The 17,893-nt window shown below is 45.1% G+C and overlaps 1 protein-coding gene across 3 annotated transcripts in view; it reads right to left on the bottom strand.

Moving 5' to 3' along the window:
- Window positions 1-17,289, bottom strand: part of Atg16l1 (autophagy related 16 like 1) — a 32,019-nt gene extending 14,730 nt beyond the window's left edge. Inside the window, exons 1-10 of one of the 3 annotated variants that reach the window (XM_090355061.1) lie at window positions 17,024-17,289; window positions 11,413-11,506; window positions 9,273-9,378; window positions 8,378-8,451; window positions 7,473-7,724; window positions 5,068-5,133; window positions 2,082-2,168; window positions 1,493-1,549; window positions 1,217-1,267; window positions 548-650 (exon numbers count right to left, since the gene is read on the bottom strand). In XM_090355061.1, coding sequence (XP_090211187.1) covers window positions 548-650; window positions 1,217-1,267; window positions 1,493-1,549; window positions 2,082-2,168; window positions 5,068-5,133; window positions 7,473-7,724; window positions 8,378-8,451; window positions 9,273-9,378; window positions 11,413-11,506; window positions 17,024-17,138 — 1,005 coding nt within the window. In that variant the 5' untranslated portion in view covers window positions 17,139-17,289. The remainder of the gene's footprint in view (window positions 1-547; window positions 651-1,216; window positions 1,268-1,492; window positions 1,550-2,081; window positions 2,169-5,067; window positions 5,134-7,472; window positions 7,725-8,377; window positions 8,452-9,272; window positions 9,379-11,412; window positions 11,507-17,023) is intronic. The other 2 variants (XM_090355062.1, XM_090355063.1) reach the window with 2 other exon arrangements.
- Window positions 17,290-17,893: the final 604 nt, after the last annotated feature.

The following is a 17,893-nucleotide window of genomic DNA, read 5'->3' as shown; positions in this document are numbered from 1 at the left end:
GTCCTATCCATGCTGTTCCTCCTCAGGGCTCCACCAGCCCTGAGGCGAGTACTCCATGGTTCACCACGGTGGCTTAATTATTTAGGTGAGATGCTAATTGGTGAGTGTCAGGACCCTGCTCTAAACTCAAGTGTAGACAGTCCTGGTATCACAATGGCTCTGTCCAGAACTGTTCTACTTCCAGTTAGATTCTTATGGTCAGAAGACACACAAAGGGTACTACAGGTGTTCTGTTGGACTGACTCTAGATTGGACCTAACTGGCTACAGCAATTGTACAAATAAAATGAATTTTCAGATTTCTCCCCATTCCTCGTTTGCTTTCCTTTTCTGCACCCCTATGCTACCAATCCTTCCTCTTTAGCCCACTATTACACAGGATGGCTGTAATAAATTCTCTGCTCTGAAGCTAATAATTCTTCCCAAGCAGGTCTAATGACCTAATGTAAGTGGAAAAACTGTACATCTAGTTGTAACCCTAGAAAGGACTGATTAGTATCAGGCCCTGCTACTACCGCACATGTAGAAGGTGTAAGAAGCATACTCACGAAGACACACACAGCAGTGGTTGGTACCCTCACGTCTTTACCAGGAGCAGAATGAGTATCTACAGTGTCCTGGGGGACTGGGAAGGAAGAGACAGAACGTCTCCTAAGGAACAACACAAAGGCAGACATTAGACAGGACTATATTAGTTTAATGCTAACCAGCTTCCAGAGCGGCCTCAAAGATAAACTTGCAAAATCAGAAACATCCCCAAATAGTAACAGGAAAGAGCCAGAACATACCTTACTCTCAGGCTCACTAAGTCCTGGACTCCAACACTAAAAAGCAATCCTGAACAAAAATCACTTACCCTGTCCACAAGCTGCTAGAGAACATTTTCAACAGCTAGCTCAGAGATGGTTCTCTGACATTTTCTACCACCGCTTTAACAATCACTTCTATGCCTAGCTATAACTGCTTTCTGCTTGTACTTGTGGGCAGAGTCAAAAGCATGCCAAGAGAAAGAGAGCCAAGAGCATGATGACTATACAAGGGGCTCAACCTGTCCAGACCGCCTGACTTTGAGAGCTACCAGCACTCATTCCTGGAAGCATGCAAAGCGCCCTGGTTAGCATGTGGACACCTGATGATTGCGGGGAGTGCAGTGTGATCAGCATGATTATCAATGACCCACACTCACATGCTAGGCTAAGAGAGGGTAATATTTTCACCTGGCAGCATCAGAAGGAGAATGATGTCCCAAAAGGGGAGACTCGGACAGACTAAAGAGAAAGGCCAGAGATCAGCAGGCAGCGAGATTAAGATTAAGGAAGTTGCAGAAAAAAGGGAAGCTAAATGAAAAGCCACAACAACAAAAAACCTTTAAGGCATCTGTACTCTCTGCACCACTGAAATCCTGGAGTACACTTAAATAATAAATCACATACATATACTTAGGTATATTTATACATATTTTAAAAAGGAAAGGTGAACATCTTCTAACCTACCCAAAGATATTAGTGATAGAATCCAGAAGGCCTCCAGCAGGTTGCGAGAGTCGCTTACTAAAGAGGAGGGAGGATAGGTTTAAACCTTAGAAACATTTGCCCAAATAAAACAGCCCATAAAAATAAGTACCCAGAAACATATTTCCCACTTAGTTCCAAATCCCACTTGAGAGAAACTGAACATAGTATTTGAACCACCAGGAAACAGTGGGAAGGTAGAAAGAAAAACCCAGCCTCAAAGTTTTAAAAGAAGCGAGGTTCCCTAGGATAAAATTAACTTCACTAGAAATAAAATCTTATATATAAGGAATTTGTCTAATTGGCCCCAAAAGTCTGGGTATTAATACCAAATACTTAAGTTTTTTTTTTTAGTACTGTTTTAGCAAACCCTAAAAAAAAAAAAATCCTTGAGTCCACTCCCATTAAGTGGAGAAGAATCAGGAAGACTGGCCAGGAACTTGATTTGGAAGAGGCCAGGACTTCATTAAAACGATTCTGGATTGTGTGCATGTGTCTGTTCCAGTTATGTTTGTCTATGTAGTTGTACACTGCTGTGTGAGCTCTTTCCCCTTCCAATCTGTCTACTCACTTAGCTGTTCTGCTGACAGTTCGCACTGGAGAAGTCTCCTCTGTGTGGTCCGAGGTTTCATCCACTATAACTTCAATGTCATCATCCCTGGTAAGATTAAGAGTAAGTCTCTTGATCTGCTAATAGGAGCTTGTCACTATCAGTTCTGCAAAGGCCAGTACCATTTTCTATTGAGACATCCTATGAGACTTGACATGACAGCAATGGTGAGCATTAAGTTCTCTGAACTCCATTCCAGAGAAACTTGAAGAGACACCAACCCTGTTCAAATTCAGAGTGCTGAGAACTATCAAAAATAAAACCTAAGCATTATTCTTTATTCTTTTTTGACACATGATATATGCTGGGTTTTTCATGCTTTTGACATTGGAAAATCCATTACATTCCAACATTAAATCACAGGACATGTTCTTTTTGTTACTAATCCCAGAAGATGCAAAACACCTCCGGGACTCCCCTTCTTCCACAGTGTGTGTATATATGTGAATACATCAGTCCTGAAGCTAGATAGAACTCAGGGTCTGAGCGGTGTCTTTGGGCTTCTCAAGGCTAGAGCTCTCTACAACTTGAACCACAGCACCATTTACAGCTTTTTACTATGCATGTGGTACAGAGGAATCGAACCCAGGTCTTCATGCATGCTAGGCAAATCACTCTACCGCTAGGCCACAATTCCAGCCCTGTCCATGAGCTTTTTATAGCTCAAGGCTAGAGCTCTACTACTTGAGTTGTAACTTCCTTCTGGCTTTATTTATTTATTGGGGGGGGGGGGGTAGGGTCATGGGGCTTGAACTCTGGCCTGTGTGCTGTCCCTGAGCTCTTCAGCTCAAGGCTACCACCCTACCCTTAAGCCACAGCCCCACTGCTGTTATGGCCTTTGAATTGCCTGGCTTCGTATTGGCTTTGTATTGCCTTGGCTGGCTTTGATCCTCAGATCTCAGCCTCCTGAGAGCCCAGTTCACTTCTGGCTTTTAATTGGTGATGAATCTCAGGGACTGCTCGGTGTGGTGGCTCACACCAGTCATGCTAGCTACCCAGGAGGTGGAGATGGTGAGATATGAGGATCATGGTTCAAAGCAGGCATTAAAGGCACTAAACTCTGTAACACTCTTATCTATAACTAGAAAATAGAAAGTGGGACTGTGGCTCAGGAGAAGGGCGGTACCTTTCATCTGAGGAGCTCAGGGACAGAGTTCAAGCCCCATGACCACCCCCGGGGGCAGGGACTTTCCTGCCTGGGCTGGCTTCAAAACTCTATTGGCAGATCTTAGCCCCTGAGTAGTATTAGGATTATAGGCGTGAACCACTAGCATCCATCTTCTTCCATATTCTTACAAGCCAAATCTTTCTGGATTGAGGAAAATTATTGAGTAATTATTTTTGTCTTAATGACCTCCTACTGAGAAGCAATGGTCATAGGAAAATAAGTAAAATAAGCCAAAGAAGCTCATCATCTACTGTTTAGACGCTTAAGAAATTGAAAGCAAGATTTTTTTTTTGTATGAGAATTTATGCTGGGTGCTGGTTGCTCATGCTTATAATCCTAGCTACTCAGGAAGCTGAGATGAGAGAACTGAGGTTCAACACCAGCTGAAGCATGAAAGTCTATGAGACTTCTATTCCTAATTAACCATCAGAAAACCAGAAGTGGTGCTGTGGCTCAGGGGTAGACAGTTAGCCTTGAGCTAAAGATCTCAGGGACCATAGCAGGACTCATGACCAACAAGAAAGAAAGGAGGAGAAGAGAGAGAGGGGGGGGGGGAGAGGGAGAGAGGGAGAGAGGGAGAGAGGGAGAGAGGGAGAGAAGGAGAGAAGGAGAGAGGGAGAGAGAGAGAGAGAGACAGAAAGAGAGAGAGAGAGACAGAAAGAGAGAGAGAGAGACACACACAGAAAGAGAGGGGGGCAGAGGAAAGTGGGGGGGGAGGGGGACGACGACAAAAACATGAGAGGGGCTAGGAGTTTGGCCTAGTGGTAGTGTTTGCCTAGGATGCACAAAGACCCGGGTTCAATTCCTAGTACCACATACATAGAAAAAGCCAGAAATGGTGCTGTGGCTCAAATGGTAGAGCTCTAGCCTTGAGAAAGTCCATGGATAGTGTTCAGACTCGGAGTTCAAGCCCCAGGACTGCCCCCCCCCCCCCAAACACATGAGAAGGGACATCAATGTTTGAGAAGTAATGCACCCACTACCTGGCAAATGTAACTGTAATCCCTCTATTCATTACCTCAACAATAAAATACAAGAAGGAAGGAAGGAAGGAAGGAAGGAAGGAAGGAAGGAAGGAAGGAAGGAAGGAAGGAGAAATTGTGCCATGTGGGGTTGGGAATGCGGCTTAGTGATAAGAATGCTTGCCGGCATGCATGAAGCCCTGGGGCTCAATTCCTTAGCACCACAGAAACAGAAAAAGCCAGAAGTTAGCACACTGTGTCTCAAGTGGTAGAGTGAAAGCCTTGAGCAAGAGGCTCAGGGACAGTGCCCAGGCCCTGAGTTCAAAACCCAGGACTGTCAAAAGGGGGAAAAAAATTTATGCCATGGCACATGCCTGAAATTTTAGCTACTTAGGAGGCTGAGATCTGAAGATTGCAGTTTGAATCCAGCTTAGGCAGAAAAGTCCCCATGAGAATCGTGTCTCCAATTATTTACTCATAATTAAAAACACGAAGACTGGAAATAACACTGTGGCCCAAGTGATGAGTGCTAGCCCGGGTGAGATTCCTCAATACCACATACACAGAAAAAGCAAGAAGTGGCTCTGTGGCTCAAGTGACAGAGTGATAGCCTTGAGAAAAAGCTCAGTGACAATGCCCAGGCCTTGAGTTCAAGCCCCAGGACTGTGATACGTAAATAAATAAACATATCTTTCTAAAATATGGCCAGAGGTAATTTTCAGTACATTATCTGTAAATGTGAAATCTTAAGTACCAAAATAAACATAGCTAAAGCAACTGCATAGATATTAGTTTCAGTTCACTTATCTTTACTTACTGTTCAACTGGCAGAGGTTCTTTTGCTGCTTCTGCAAGCTCTTTCTGCAGCCGGGCTTGACGCCTCCTATTTGAGAAAAGGCCTATTATTATTTGTTTTCCAAAGGCACAGGATTTTCACTCTCCATAAAGTACTGTGGGTTCCGATAATACCTTTGAATACTCAGTATATTTAAAAGTTACCCTTGCCTAAAACTACCAAGCCTCAGAAGTGGTGCTATGGCTCAAAGTGGCAGATGGCTAGCCTTGATCTGAAGAGCTCAGGGACAGGGCCCAGGCCCTGAGTTTAAGCGCCATGACCCACCCCAAAAAACAAAAACTCCCAAGCCCCCAAACTCAAAACACTATCTGGAGATCAGTAACTACCTGATCGTGTTCAGGATAAATATTAATTGGTTTCCGGAATATTTCATTCTACAGGTATAGAGTTTATCAGTTTACTCCTCATTCTCCTCTCCTTAGCCATTCACTTTTTTTTTTTTTGGCCAGTCCTGGGCTTGAGCTCAGGGCCTGAGCACTGTCCTTGGACTTTCTCAAAGCTAGAGCTCTACCACTTGAGCCTCAGCACCACTTCCGGCTTTTTTTTCTATATATGTGGTACCAAGGAATGGAACCCGGGTCTTCATGCATGCTAGGCAAGCACTTTAACCACTAGGCCAAACTCCTGGCCAGCCATTCACTTTTATATGAACACCTCCTTAACTACCTGAAATGCATCACTGCATTTGAGCTCCAATCAAGACCAGAGCTCTCCTGTAGTGGCAATCCCCAAAGTGGGAAAGTCCTCAAAATTGCTTGAGAATTTGAGGGATGAGGGACTAGCTCCAAAAAAAAGTAAGTTATACTCTAACAAAGGATTTAAGTTAAATTTTACAGAATAAATCACAAAAAGAATCCATTTGGGCCAGGAGTGTGGCCTAGTGTAGAGTGCTTGCCTAGCATGCATGAAACCCTGGGTTTGATTCCTCAGTACCACATACATCTTAAAAAAAAAAAAAGGGGGGGGGGTGTGCTGGGAGTTTGGCCTAGTGATTAGAGTGCTTGCCTAAGACGCATGAAGACCAGGTTCAGTTCCTTGGTACCACATACACAGAAAAGGCTGCAAGTAGCAGGGCTCGGTGACTTATGCCTATAATCCTAGCTACTCAGGAGGCTGAGATTTGAGGATAGCAGTTCAAAGCCAGCTTAGGCACAGAAGTCTTTCTGAGACTCTTTATCTCTAATTAACCACCAGAAAACCGAAGTGGTGCTATGGCTCAAGGGGTAGGGCAGTACCCTTGAACTGAAGAGCTCAGGGACAGTGCCTAGGCCCAGAGTTCAAGTCCCACCAATGACCCTCCCCACACCCCAATAAAGTTATCATTGGTATCTGGTGGTTCATGCTTGTAATCCTAGCTATTCAGGAGGCTGAGACCTGCATCAAGGCTTAAAGCCATTCCAGGCAGTAAAGTCTGTTGAGAGCTCATTTCTAATTAACTAGTGAAGTGCTGGACTAGAGTATGACTCTAGTAGTAGAGCATCAGCTGTAAACATTGTGTGAGGTCTTCAGCTGAAGCCCCAGTCCTGGCCCAATGAATGAATTCAATCAATGAATTTGATTTAGACATTTTCTTCTACATTCATTTAAGATCAGATTGTAGTCTTTCCATATACTTGCAAGACCAGCACTTTTTTTATTTTTTGGTGGGTCATGGGCTTAAACTCTGGGCCTGGACATTGACCCTGAGTTCTTCAGCTCAAGGCTACCACCCTATCCCTTGAACCATAGCATCATTTCCGGCTTTCTGGTGGTTAAATGGAGATAAGAGTCTCAGGTTCTTTAGTGCTCAGGCTGGCGTTGAACCGTGATCCTCAGATGTCAGCTTCCTGAATGGCTAGGATTAAAGGCATGAGCCACCACGCCCTGCTAAGACCAGCAGTTCTTTCGCCAGTCCTGGGGATTGGACTCAGGTCTGAGCACTGTCCTTTGGCTTACACAAGGCTAGCACACTACCATTTGAGCCATAGCACTTCTGGCCTTTTCTCTGTGTGGTACCAAGGAATTGAACCCAGAGCTTCATGCATGCTAGGCAAGCACTCTACCACTAGGCCATACTCCAGGACCTATTTTTTAATTTTTGTGAATTGTGGGTTTGAACTCAGGGCCTGGACATTGTCCCTTACCTTTTGCTCAAGGCTAGGAACTCTACCACTTGAGACACACCTCCACTTCCAATTGAGTGGTTAATTGGAGAAGAGAGTCTCATTGGGACTTTTCTGCTCAGGAAGGCTTTGAATTGTGATTCTTAGATCTCAGCCTCCTGAGTAGTGAGGATTACAGATGGGAGCCACTGCAATCTAGCCTTGTTTTTCTTATATTCCACTTCGTTAAACATGGAGCCCACTGACTATAGCTGAATATCGCACCTGGAGTCTTTCTCATTCTCTGCATTGAGGCGATTGGCTTCTTGGGCCTTCTCAGCCATCCACCTAGTGACCAGCTCCTGGTTCTCTTCTGTAGTTTTCCTCAATTTCTCCTCCAAGGCAGTAAAAGTGATCTGCAGGGCATCATATTCGTCCTTCAAGGTTTGATTGACTATCTCAAGGTCCTGCAGCTTGCCTCGAAGTTCCAGGCAATCTGTCTCCAGATCAGAGATAGTCTGCAAACACTCCGCAATTCTGAAAAAATACAACATGAAAGGAACGGTGCCTTGCCAGAGACCTGCACCACCTCCAGAGAACTCCATGTGCCAAATGAATGAGCTCAACCCAGCAGCAGGAACATGAGTCACAACACCAGGCCTGCCCAATGGTATACAGGACAATTCCACTAGCAAACACTGGGCAAGGGTCCTCCTTACTATCAATAACTAACTAGTCATAGCACCTTTCAAGACAGCAGGACTGGAGGAAGGGAAGCTCTGGGTTCTTAAGAGTGTTGAAGAGACTTGTAAGGTCCACAGCTCTAGGGTACTAGACTACCAAACCATTTCTCTGACTGCTAGGCTTCTCCCCGATCAACATCAAGCATCACAATGTCTTTTAACACAGAAAGACACTACCATCCCCACACAGTAGCCCACGGAGTTCTGTGAAGGCTCCCAGGACACTCACCTGCAAGGGTCCCAGTTAACTCCAGGTACACATTAAGGATTTAACGCCTCTGCTTGTCTCTTGATTTTAACAGGAAAAGATCCCCACATCCATGTGCAGTATTTAAGAAAGTGCTTACTGTGTGCAGTATGGCTACCAACTGGCCTTACTCTGAGTACAGCAAATCAGATGTGTGTGACCTCACGGGCAGGTCTCAAGTAAATGTGGTTTCTACTCACTTTGCTTCATTCATCTGCATCTCCCTGTCCTTCTGCTGCATTTGGTTATTCAAGTCGATCACCAACTGAGCTAACTGGAAATAAAGAACACTCCCATAAGACTTTAGGATCTCACTTAAAAATTATATACTGAGTGATAAGTTGCCTAATTTATAAGAGTAGGGGTAGACAAGGATAAAGAAAGGTACTGGTGGCAGAGAGATAAAGCCCCATACATATGCCTTGGAGCTATCTTCTGTAAGTGACTTCCAGATTCTGGCAGAGGATACCGATGATCTCTCCCCTTGAACAGCAACTCAGCTGAATTGATGACAAAATGGTATTCCCTTCGCTGGAGCTCTCCCACAAGACCACCTTCCTCAGCCGGGCATTGGGTGCTGGTAGCTCAGACCTGTAAACTACTCAGGAGGCTGGGAGCTGAAGATGAGGATCACAATTTAAAACCAGCCTGGGCAGGAAAATCCATGAGACTCTCATCTCCAATTCACCACCAGAAAACTGGAAGTGGTGCTGTAGCTCAAAGTGGTAGAGAGCTAGCCTTGAGCAAACGCAGAAAGAGCTGAGGGACAGCACCCAGGCCCCAGTTCAAGCCCCACAAGCAGGGTGGAGACTACCATTTAAGTTAAAAACAGCTAGAACTCAACTCCCTGAAATGTCACCTTCTGAAACTTCAGAGTCCTCATTTATCACTTAAACCACTGTGGAGGCACAGAAATGGTCTGGCTCAGATCTCACAAGTGTCTAGTAGTTTGAGTTCCCCTACTTTTACTCTCAGAGAGCTTATACACCTAAATTAGCAAGACTGCTACCAATTCTCAACAAGTACCTGCCCTCCCACTCCCCACAAGACCCCCGGGGAGAGCAAAAGACAGATGGGCAGCAGGGCTATCTGTACCTCCCCACGTTTCTTGTGTAATTCAGTCAGTTCTTCCTGGTGCTTAATCCGCAGCTGGGACATCTCTTGTAGATGACTGTCGTTCCGTGCGCCATCATGTCCGGGGCTAAACCACCACCAGACAAAATATAACATCTGGTTCTTATCATTACTAAGTGCAATGTGCAAAAAGAACATAGATTTTAGAGGGGTAATGGCCATTGTTCCCATACACATCCACCAAATATGTAAGCACTAGGAATTAGGATAAACCCAATTAAGATATCTTGATGAAGCACAGTTTTAGGCTTATTATTTTTTGTGCTGGTCTAAAGGCTCCAGCACCCTGACCCTGAGTTCTTTTTGCTCAAAAATAGTGCTCTACCACTTGAGACATAGCTCTACTTTCAGCTTTCTTTCTTTGTCTTGATGGTTATTGGGCACTGGTAGCATGCACCTGTAATCCTGGCAGCCTAAAAGACCTGAGAATCAAGATCCAAAGCCAGTATGGACAGGAAAGTCCAACTCTTTTCTCTAATTAACCACAAAACAAAACAAAAAACAGAACCAGAGCTGTAGCTCAGGGGTAGAGCACTAGTATTGAGTGAAAAGGACTCAGTACAGGGCCTAAGCCCTGGGTTTAAGCCCCAGGACTGGCACTCACAAAGTCTCTGGACTATCCTGCCCAGGCTGGCTTTAAATTCTGAGTCTCAGATTACAGTTGTGAGACACTGACACCCAATAGCTGTCAGCTTTTGCTGACCAGGATCTTTGATAAATGAAATAGTAAACACACATGAATGATCCAGTGATCATACTGAACATTCCATAAAAACATGCATGTACATTCAATTCAACAAGATGTTAAGAGTTAGTGCATTAAAATTCACTAATACTGCTGGGTGCAGTGGCTCACACCTGTAATCCTAGCTACTCAGGAGACTGAGATCTGAGGATCATGGTTCAAAGCCAGCCTGGGCACTAAAGACTGTGAGTCTCATCTCCAATTAACCACCAGAAAACCCTAAGTGGCGCTGTGGCTCAAGAGGAAGGGAGGTAGTCTTGAGCTGAAGAGCTCAAGGACAATGCCCAGGTCAGAGTTCAATCCCCACAACTGACAAAAAAATAAATAAAATGCACTATTGCTTTTCTAACTAGTGTTAAAAGAAATATAAAGTTGCAGCCTGCTAGTTTAGGCTTGGAAAATAGCTTAGTAGTAGAGTGCTTGTTTAGCATGCATGAAACCCTAGCATACACAGAAAAGGCTGTGGCTCAAGTAGTAGAGCTCCAGCTTTCACAGGTGTCTAGAACCAAGAAAATAAAAAAAAGAAGAGTAGCCAGATACTGGTGACTCATGCCTGTAATATTAGCTACTCAGGAGGCTGAGATCTGAGGATTGGGTTTCACAGCCAGCCAGTCTATGAGAGCACTAGCCTTGAGCTGAAAAGCTCAGGGACAGCACCCAAGCCCCACAGCCCACCAAAAAATAAAACAAAAAAGCCTGGGCACAAGTCTATGTGATTCTTATTTCCAATTAACCACTAGAAAACCTGGAAGTGGTGCTGTGGCTCCAGGGGCAGAGCAGTAGTCTTGAGCTAGAGCTCAGGGACAACACCCAGGCCCTGAGGTAGGGCAGTAGCCTAGAGCTGAAGAGCTCAGGGACAGTGCCCAAGCCCAGTTCCAGCCCAGGACAAAAATAAAATAACCCCCCCCCCAAAAAAAAACAAAAAAGAAACTTGCTAATTTAACAAGCTAATGCAAACAGGCCAGAAAAGAAAAGATCTAACAAACAAAGCTGAGAACAAGCCATTTCAGTTACTTTGCTTTAGCAACTCTTAGTAAAAAGGAACTGATAAAAATTAAGAGCTGGGCTGAGAATGTGGCTTAGCGCTTGCCTACCATTACAAAGTCCTGGGTTTGATTCCTTGGTGCCATATACACAGAAAAAGCCAGAAATGATGCCTTGGCTCAAGTGGGAGAGTTAGCTCAAGGAAAGTAAGAAAGCTCAAGGACAGTGCCCAGGATCTGAGTTCAAGCCCCAGGACTAGCTTTTAAAAAAAAAAAGAAAAAGCATTTGCTCTGCTTTTTGAGGAGTGACAACAAAACCGAAACAAATTTCAAACAAGGACAAACAAAATGAAACAGGTTAATTTAAAAATACCTTGTGTCATGCCTGTTTGGTGTGTCATGCTTTTCAGCTTGAAGCTTCTGGGCCAACACTGAATGAAGATCTGACTTCTCCAGCAACTTGTTATCTATAAATACATACAAATAACATCAGAAATCAAGTTATGTATTATATTTGTAATTATGAAGTTTGAACCTATTAAAGGAGATAAAATTACTTTCTACTTCCAAAGTCATCTGTTTCTGACTTGGGAATCAAGCAAAACACAATGACAAAATGAAATGCTATGCACCTTTAACAGTACTTTATCATATTTGATTCCTTTACTATTTTCCTTCCTTTCTTCCCCTTTTTCTCACCTTCCACTATCTCTCTGGTGCTGGTATTAAACCTGAGGCCATATACATACAGGAAAATATCTACAATATGAGTTACATCCCAAACCTCTTTATTTCCATTCCATGTCGTGTCTCATTACTACCAAGTCCCAGATCTGGCCTTAACTCATAAGGCTTTTGCCCCTCCCTTAGCTGGGAATACAGTCATAGACCACTCAGTTTCTACATTTAGCAGTTTTTTAGGATCAGGACACTACAAATGCAAATACAACTTCAGAGGCCCTAAGTTCAGATCTAAGTAGGCTCATTATTAAAAGGCACAGAGAAGAATGACTTATCATTTTCCTTTTTCCTGTTGGTAGTACTGGGGTTTGAACTTAGGGATTCATGCTTGCTAGGCAGGTGCTCTATGCTTATGTCACAATGCTAGTGGTAAATCTGGCCTGTTTTTTTCAGATGTTACTTTCGCAGATGATTTCTCAGCAGAGACATCTGAACTAGGTCTTTTTTTTTGCCCATCCTGGGGCTTGAACTCAGGGCCTAGGCACTATGCTTGGGAGCCACAGTACCACTTCCAGTCTTTTCTATGTATGTTGTACGGAGGAATCAAACCCGGGGCTTAGTGTATGCTAGGCAAGCACTTTACTACTAGGCCATGCTCCTGGTCCCTTTACTTAGTTAAAGGAAGATGATGATCCAGGAAGAAAGAAAATCATAGTTGTTTGGAAAGTCACTGGAAATGAAGTTTGGAGCCAACACATCACTGGCCTTGAATTAAGAGACTGTAGAGGCAGTCACATGGACAGATTTGAATTGGTAAATAGTCAAAGGTAAAGAGAGCTTCCTTGCTCAGGTAACTGGGTAGATGTTTACATGCCAAACATAAGGCATAGGAGAGTCAGAAAAAAAAAGGGTTCTCATTCTAAGCATAAGAAATGTGGCAGAAGAAATAGTACAGGAACTCAAAAGGAGATATGTTTATGAATGTTAGGCACACTGACCAACAAAGACAGCTTGCAAAGAGTCAGCCCTTTCCTGCAATCATCAACAGTCATGGATTGTAACAAGAAAAAACCAAAATGAACTTGTTAATGTGGAGTCATACAAAGAGACCAGAAATTGAAGCTTAAAATTCCCTTCTTTGTAGTGGAGAAGAAAACGGGCAAGGTTCTACAAGATAAGAGTGTGGTAGGTAGGTCATATTTCCCAGGAAATCTCAGTAACAGATAAATCTGGTTTAAATGTGAACTGTTGGCCTCAACTCTTTCCTACAAATAGAAGGAGCTTAAAACCATTGCTTATTTTTTTGGACAATTTTTCTCAGCTGATAAGGGAACTCCATTCCGTGCTTGGGGAGAAAAACAAGGGAGCAGTAGAGAATTCGATATTTTGGATGGTTTCTCTAGCTCAGCTAAAGTAAATAAGCATCAATAGCCTGGAGGATAGCCTGGGGGAACGAACGAAACTAAGGGAGCTTATTAGCACAACAGCCACATCTGAGGGAAGGTGAACTCAAATTCTTCCAATTCCTGAAATTACAATTGTTCCCTAGCAAATTTTGCCTATGTTTAAACTAGTTCTGTTAAAAGAAGCTGATTTGAATGGCTGTCACTCTACTTCTTGAACTATATTTCCAGTCCAGCTATTTGAGATGGAATTTTTAGCTGGCTTTGAACCTAGAAACTCTGGAACCTAGAAACTCTAGGATTACAGAAGTGAGCCACTGGTGCCCCCAGAGTGTCATTTCTCCTTGATATCTGAACATGCAAGTGCTGACACAATCTCTCTGAATTAGTTGAATGAAGGAAACATGAACAGGGAAGTGTTTCTACCCTTGGATATCGTGACCAAAAAAGCTTTAAATCTCAATGCCAAAGGATTTTAGCATTTCCCTAATGACTGAGTTTTGGTGGCACATGTCTACAATCCTAACTACTCAGGAGACTAAGATTTCCAGCCTGGGCAGGAAAGTCAATGAGGTCTTTATCTTCAACTAACTACCAAAAAAACTCAAGCAGTGAAGCATTTGCCTTGAGCAAAAGAGTTCAGAAACAATGCTTAGGCCCAGAGTTCAAGCCAAAAGATCAGCACCAAAAACAAACAAACAAAACAACAACAAAAATAAGCTGGACCTGGTAGCTTACTCTGGCAATCCTAGCTACTCTGGAGGCTGAGATCTAAGGACTGAGGTTCAAAGTCAACCATGGCAATAAAGTCCATGAGATACTTATCTCCAATTAACCTCCAGAAAACCAAAGTGGTGCTGTGGCTCTAGGGTAGGGTGGTAGCCTTGAGCTGAAGAGCTCAGGGACAACACCCAGGCACAGAGTTCAAGCCCCACAAGGGACAAAAAAAAAAGTTCTAGACAGATGCTCTATCTTTGAAAGGATATAAAGATCATGCCTTTAATTCTAGCTACTCAGAGGGCTGATGGCTGATATCTGAGGACTGAAGTTCAAACCCAGCCCAGGCAGAGACTTATCTCCAATTAACCAGCAAAAAGCTAGAAATGGAGCATGACACTGTGCAGTGGAGCACCAACCTTGAGAGGAGAAAGTCAAATGAGAGTATAAGGTGCCAGTACTGCACAATGAATAAATGACATGAAGCCCTCAGGACTCTTTCCTCAAAGTTCTTTTTTCTCCCCAGAGACACTAGACAGATGCTTCTCTATCCACATAGCATCTTTCCATCTTTCCCTTCAAATCAGGCAGGAAATCTTGGTTAATGGAGAGTACCAACCTGACTGGCTTGGAAGACTAGAATGAAGGGAATGTGGAATTTCACAAACTAGAAATAATTTCTCCAACTATGCAATTCTCTGGCCTAAAAAGAACAGAGAGTGTGTGTGTGTGTGTGTGTGTGTGTGTGTGAGAGAGAGAGAGAGAGAGACAGAGGGGGGAGAGAGACAGACTACTGAGCTCCTTTTCTCAGGGCCAGTGCTCTACCAGGTGAAGCAGAGCAATACTTCTGTCTTTTGGAGGGTAGTTTAGTTTCCTATTCAGCTGGCTTCTACCCTGAGTAGAGTAGGCAGGCACAGTTCACTCATCTGGTGCTGATTAAAGATGTCCTCTCTCACTTCTGACCTCTTGTTCTGACTGGTGTTCATTCTCCAGCCCATCACTTGAGATACTCGTACTCGTCTGACTTATATAACTGTAACTCTTCTACACATCACCTTTATTTTATTTATTTATTTTTGGTAGTCTTGGGGCTTGAACTCAGGGCCTGAGCACTGTCCTTGGACTTCTCAGGCCTAGCACTCTACCACTTGAGTCACAGCACCACTTCCAGCTTTTTCTGTGTATGTGGTACTGAGGAATCAAACCCAGGGTTTCATGCATGCTAGGCAAGCACTCTTACCACTAGGCCACGCTCCTCCCTATTCATCACCTTTACAATAATAAAAAATAAATAAAAAAATAAGCTTGGAATGGTGGCTCATGCCTGTAATCCTTGCAATTCAGGAGGCTGAGATCTAAGGATCACAGTTCAAAACCAGCCCGGGCACTAAAACCATGAGGTGAGACTCTTATCTCCAATTAACCACTAGAAAACGGTAAGTGGGGCTGTAGCTCCAGGGGTAGGGTGGTAGCCTTGAGCTGAAGAGCTCAGGGGCAGTGCTCAGGCCCAGAATTCAAGATCCATGACCGACTAAATAAATAAATACAACCCCCACCAGGATCCTACTATAGAGTCCAAATTGGCCTAGAACTCTCAATCCTCCTGTTTCAGCCTCTCCAAGTGCAAGCATTACAAAAGAGCTGTCTAATAGCCAGCATATCCATTTTGAAATGCAAATAAGTACTCAATTTGTGTTTATGAAATTACCAGCACCTTACCCTTACGTACCACTTATAATCAGTTTTCAAAGCACTCAAACACAGCACTGTTTTTTATGAAGCAGACAGATCATGCTTCGTTCTTGTTTTATAGTTTACAGATGTGGCAAACTAGACTCAGAAAGCTTTTTAAGTGAAAAGGTCAGGGTTAATCAAAGCTCCAACCCTATTTAACTTTAAAAGAGTACAAAAAAAAACCCCAGACACCAGTAGGTCATGCCTAGAATCCTAGCTACTGAATTCTGAGGATCACAATCCAAAACCAGCTTGGATAAAGAAGTACTGAGACTTTTATCTCCAACTAACCACCAAAAACCAGGACTTGCACAGTGGCTTAGATGATAGAGTGCCACCCTTGAGTGAAAAAAATGGGGGGTATAAAATAAGCTTTACCAACTGGATTATTTATGTAATCTATGAGAGAACGTTTTGAGTAAGATAATTCCTCTGCTTCTGAAAGAAAAATAAGGAATAAACAGTAGAACTAGGTAGGTACTGGTGGTTCACGATGGTAATCTTAGCTACTCAGAGGCTGAGATCTTTGGATCGCGGTTCAAAAACAGCCTGGGCAGGAAACTCCATGAGACTTTTATCTTCATTGAGCCACCAGAACACCGGAAGTGGTGTTGTCACTCAAAATGGCAGAGCTAGCCTTGAGCAGGAAAAAGCTCAAGAATAGTGCCCTGGCCCTTCGGATTTCAAGACCCACGACCAAAAAAAAAAAAAAAGATGAAGCACAGAAATACTCATTAGAATAGAACAAAAGTGTTTTTGTACCCTTACATTACAAGAGTATTAGGAAACCATAGTTGTCACTGAAATTCTTCAAGTCAAACAAAAGTGGCTACGCACGAGCTGGAGGGCGTGGCCCAAGTGGATGAAAGCTAGCCATAGGCGAAAAAAGCTGAGCTAGAGCTCAAGTCCTGAGTTCAAACCCAAATGCCGGCACGCACACACAACACACACATACACACCACCAGCAGCAATAACAACAATATGGCCCTCAGAAAATGTTAATTTTTTGAATTAATGTTTAAGAGTCAATACCTGCCCCAACTCGATCCCCTAACACGAGGTATTCCAGCAGCCGGTCTTATGGCGCATATGCACTGGGCCAGGAAGCGCTCAACATTTACGGGCAGCTCGTGGGGGGGGGGGAACCGTCCCGGTGATGTCCTGAAGCAGGTCGGGGTGCGTCCCCAGCCCGGGCTGTCGCCCTGCGCGCAGGCGACGGCGCGGGGGGCTTCGCCTCCGGCCCCCTCCTCGACCACGCTCCACGCCCGCACCCGGCCAGCCTAGCTTTGGGTCCTGCTCGTGGCCCGCGCCCGCCGGCCCCGGCCCGCTTCCGGCCCCGGCCCGCCCAGGGCCCGACGCCGGCCCGCCCTCGGAGCCCGCCGGCCCCAGCCCGCACTCGGCCCGGCCCCGGCCCCGGCCAGCCCTCGGGCCGCCCGCCCGTGCGCTCACAGTGCAGAATGATCTCCTCGAACGCCTGCCTCTGCAGCCGGTCCCGGCGTCGCAGCTCCTCCGCGATGTGGCGCTTCCAGCGGGGAAAGTTGGCAGCTCGGAGCCCAGACGACATATCGAATGCCGCCCTGGTGCCTTAGCACCACCAATCCAAGCGGCGACGACGGGACGCACCTCGCCGCATGAGGGGGCCAGCAGGCGCCAGAAGTCAAGGGACCCAGAACGCAGCTCCACGCGCGGGCCTCCAGAGACCGCCGAGAACTGACTTCCGGCGCTAACCGGAAATACTTTTGGTCAGGACCGGAAGGCCCGCCCCCTCACCCGGCGTCCAAGGCCGCACGCATTCACACGGCTGGTGTGGTCTCCGGGCGCTTCCTGATGACGCCATCGGCGAGCCGGATGTGTCGGGAAGCTGAGGCGGCCGCCGGGAGGCGTCCTGGCCCCGCACTTCGTCTGAGGCTGCAGTTCCTGCTGGCGGACGGGCTCGTTCGGTCAGCCTTGCCCCGCATTTATTTTAGTTCATGTCTTCTGGCTGTCCTGGGTTTGAACTCGATTCTGTTTCTGGCTTTTCTGTTGTTGTTCAGGGTCTCGACCTTTCCTGCCCGGCCTGACTTGGAGCAGCCATCCTCAGATCCCAGTAGGTCCCAGATCTCAGCTTCCTAAGTAGCTAGGATTACAGGCCCAGCTTTCAACATATTTTCTCTATTCTGTCTTGGCCTCCTCTTTCTCGTCTCCGCTCACAAGCAGGCGTGGAAGCCACTTCCCACACAAGAATCAAAAATGGTGTGGTGGCTAACAGCCTTCCCAAGCCTTCATTTTCTGGTCTGTAACATGGAGGCTGTCATGATAGCTATCAAACAGGCTTGTGGT

The sequence above is a fragment of the Megascapheus bottae genome, chromosome 21, assembly GCF_031878675.1.
Source record: "Megascapheus bottae isolate mThoBot1 chromosome 21, mThoBot2.hap1, whole genome shotgun sequence".
Classification (NCBI taxonomy): domain Eukaryota; kingdom Metazoa; phylum Chordata; class Mammalia; order Rodentia; family Geomyidae; genus Megascapheus; species Megascapheus bottae.
This window is presented reverse-complemented; position numbering and strand designations above follow the sequence as displayed.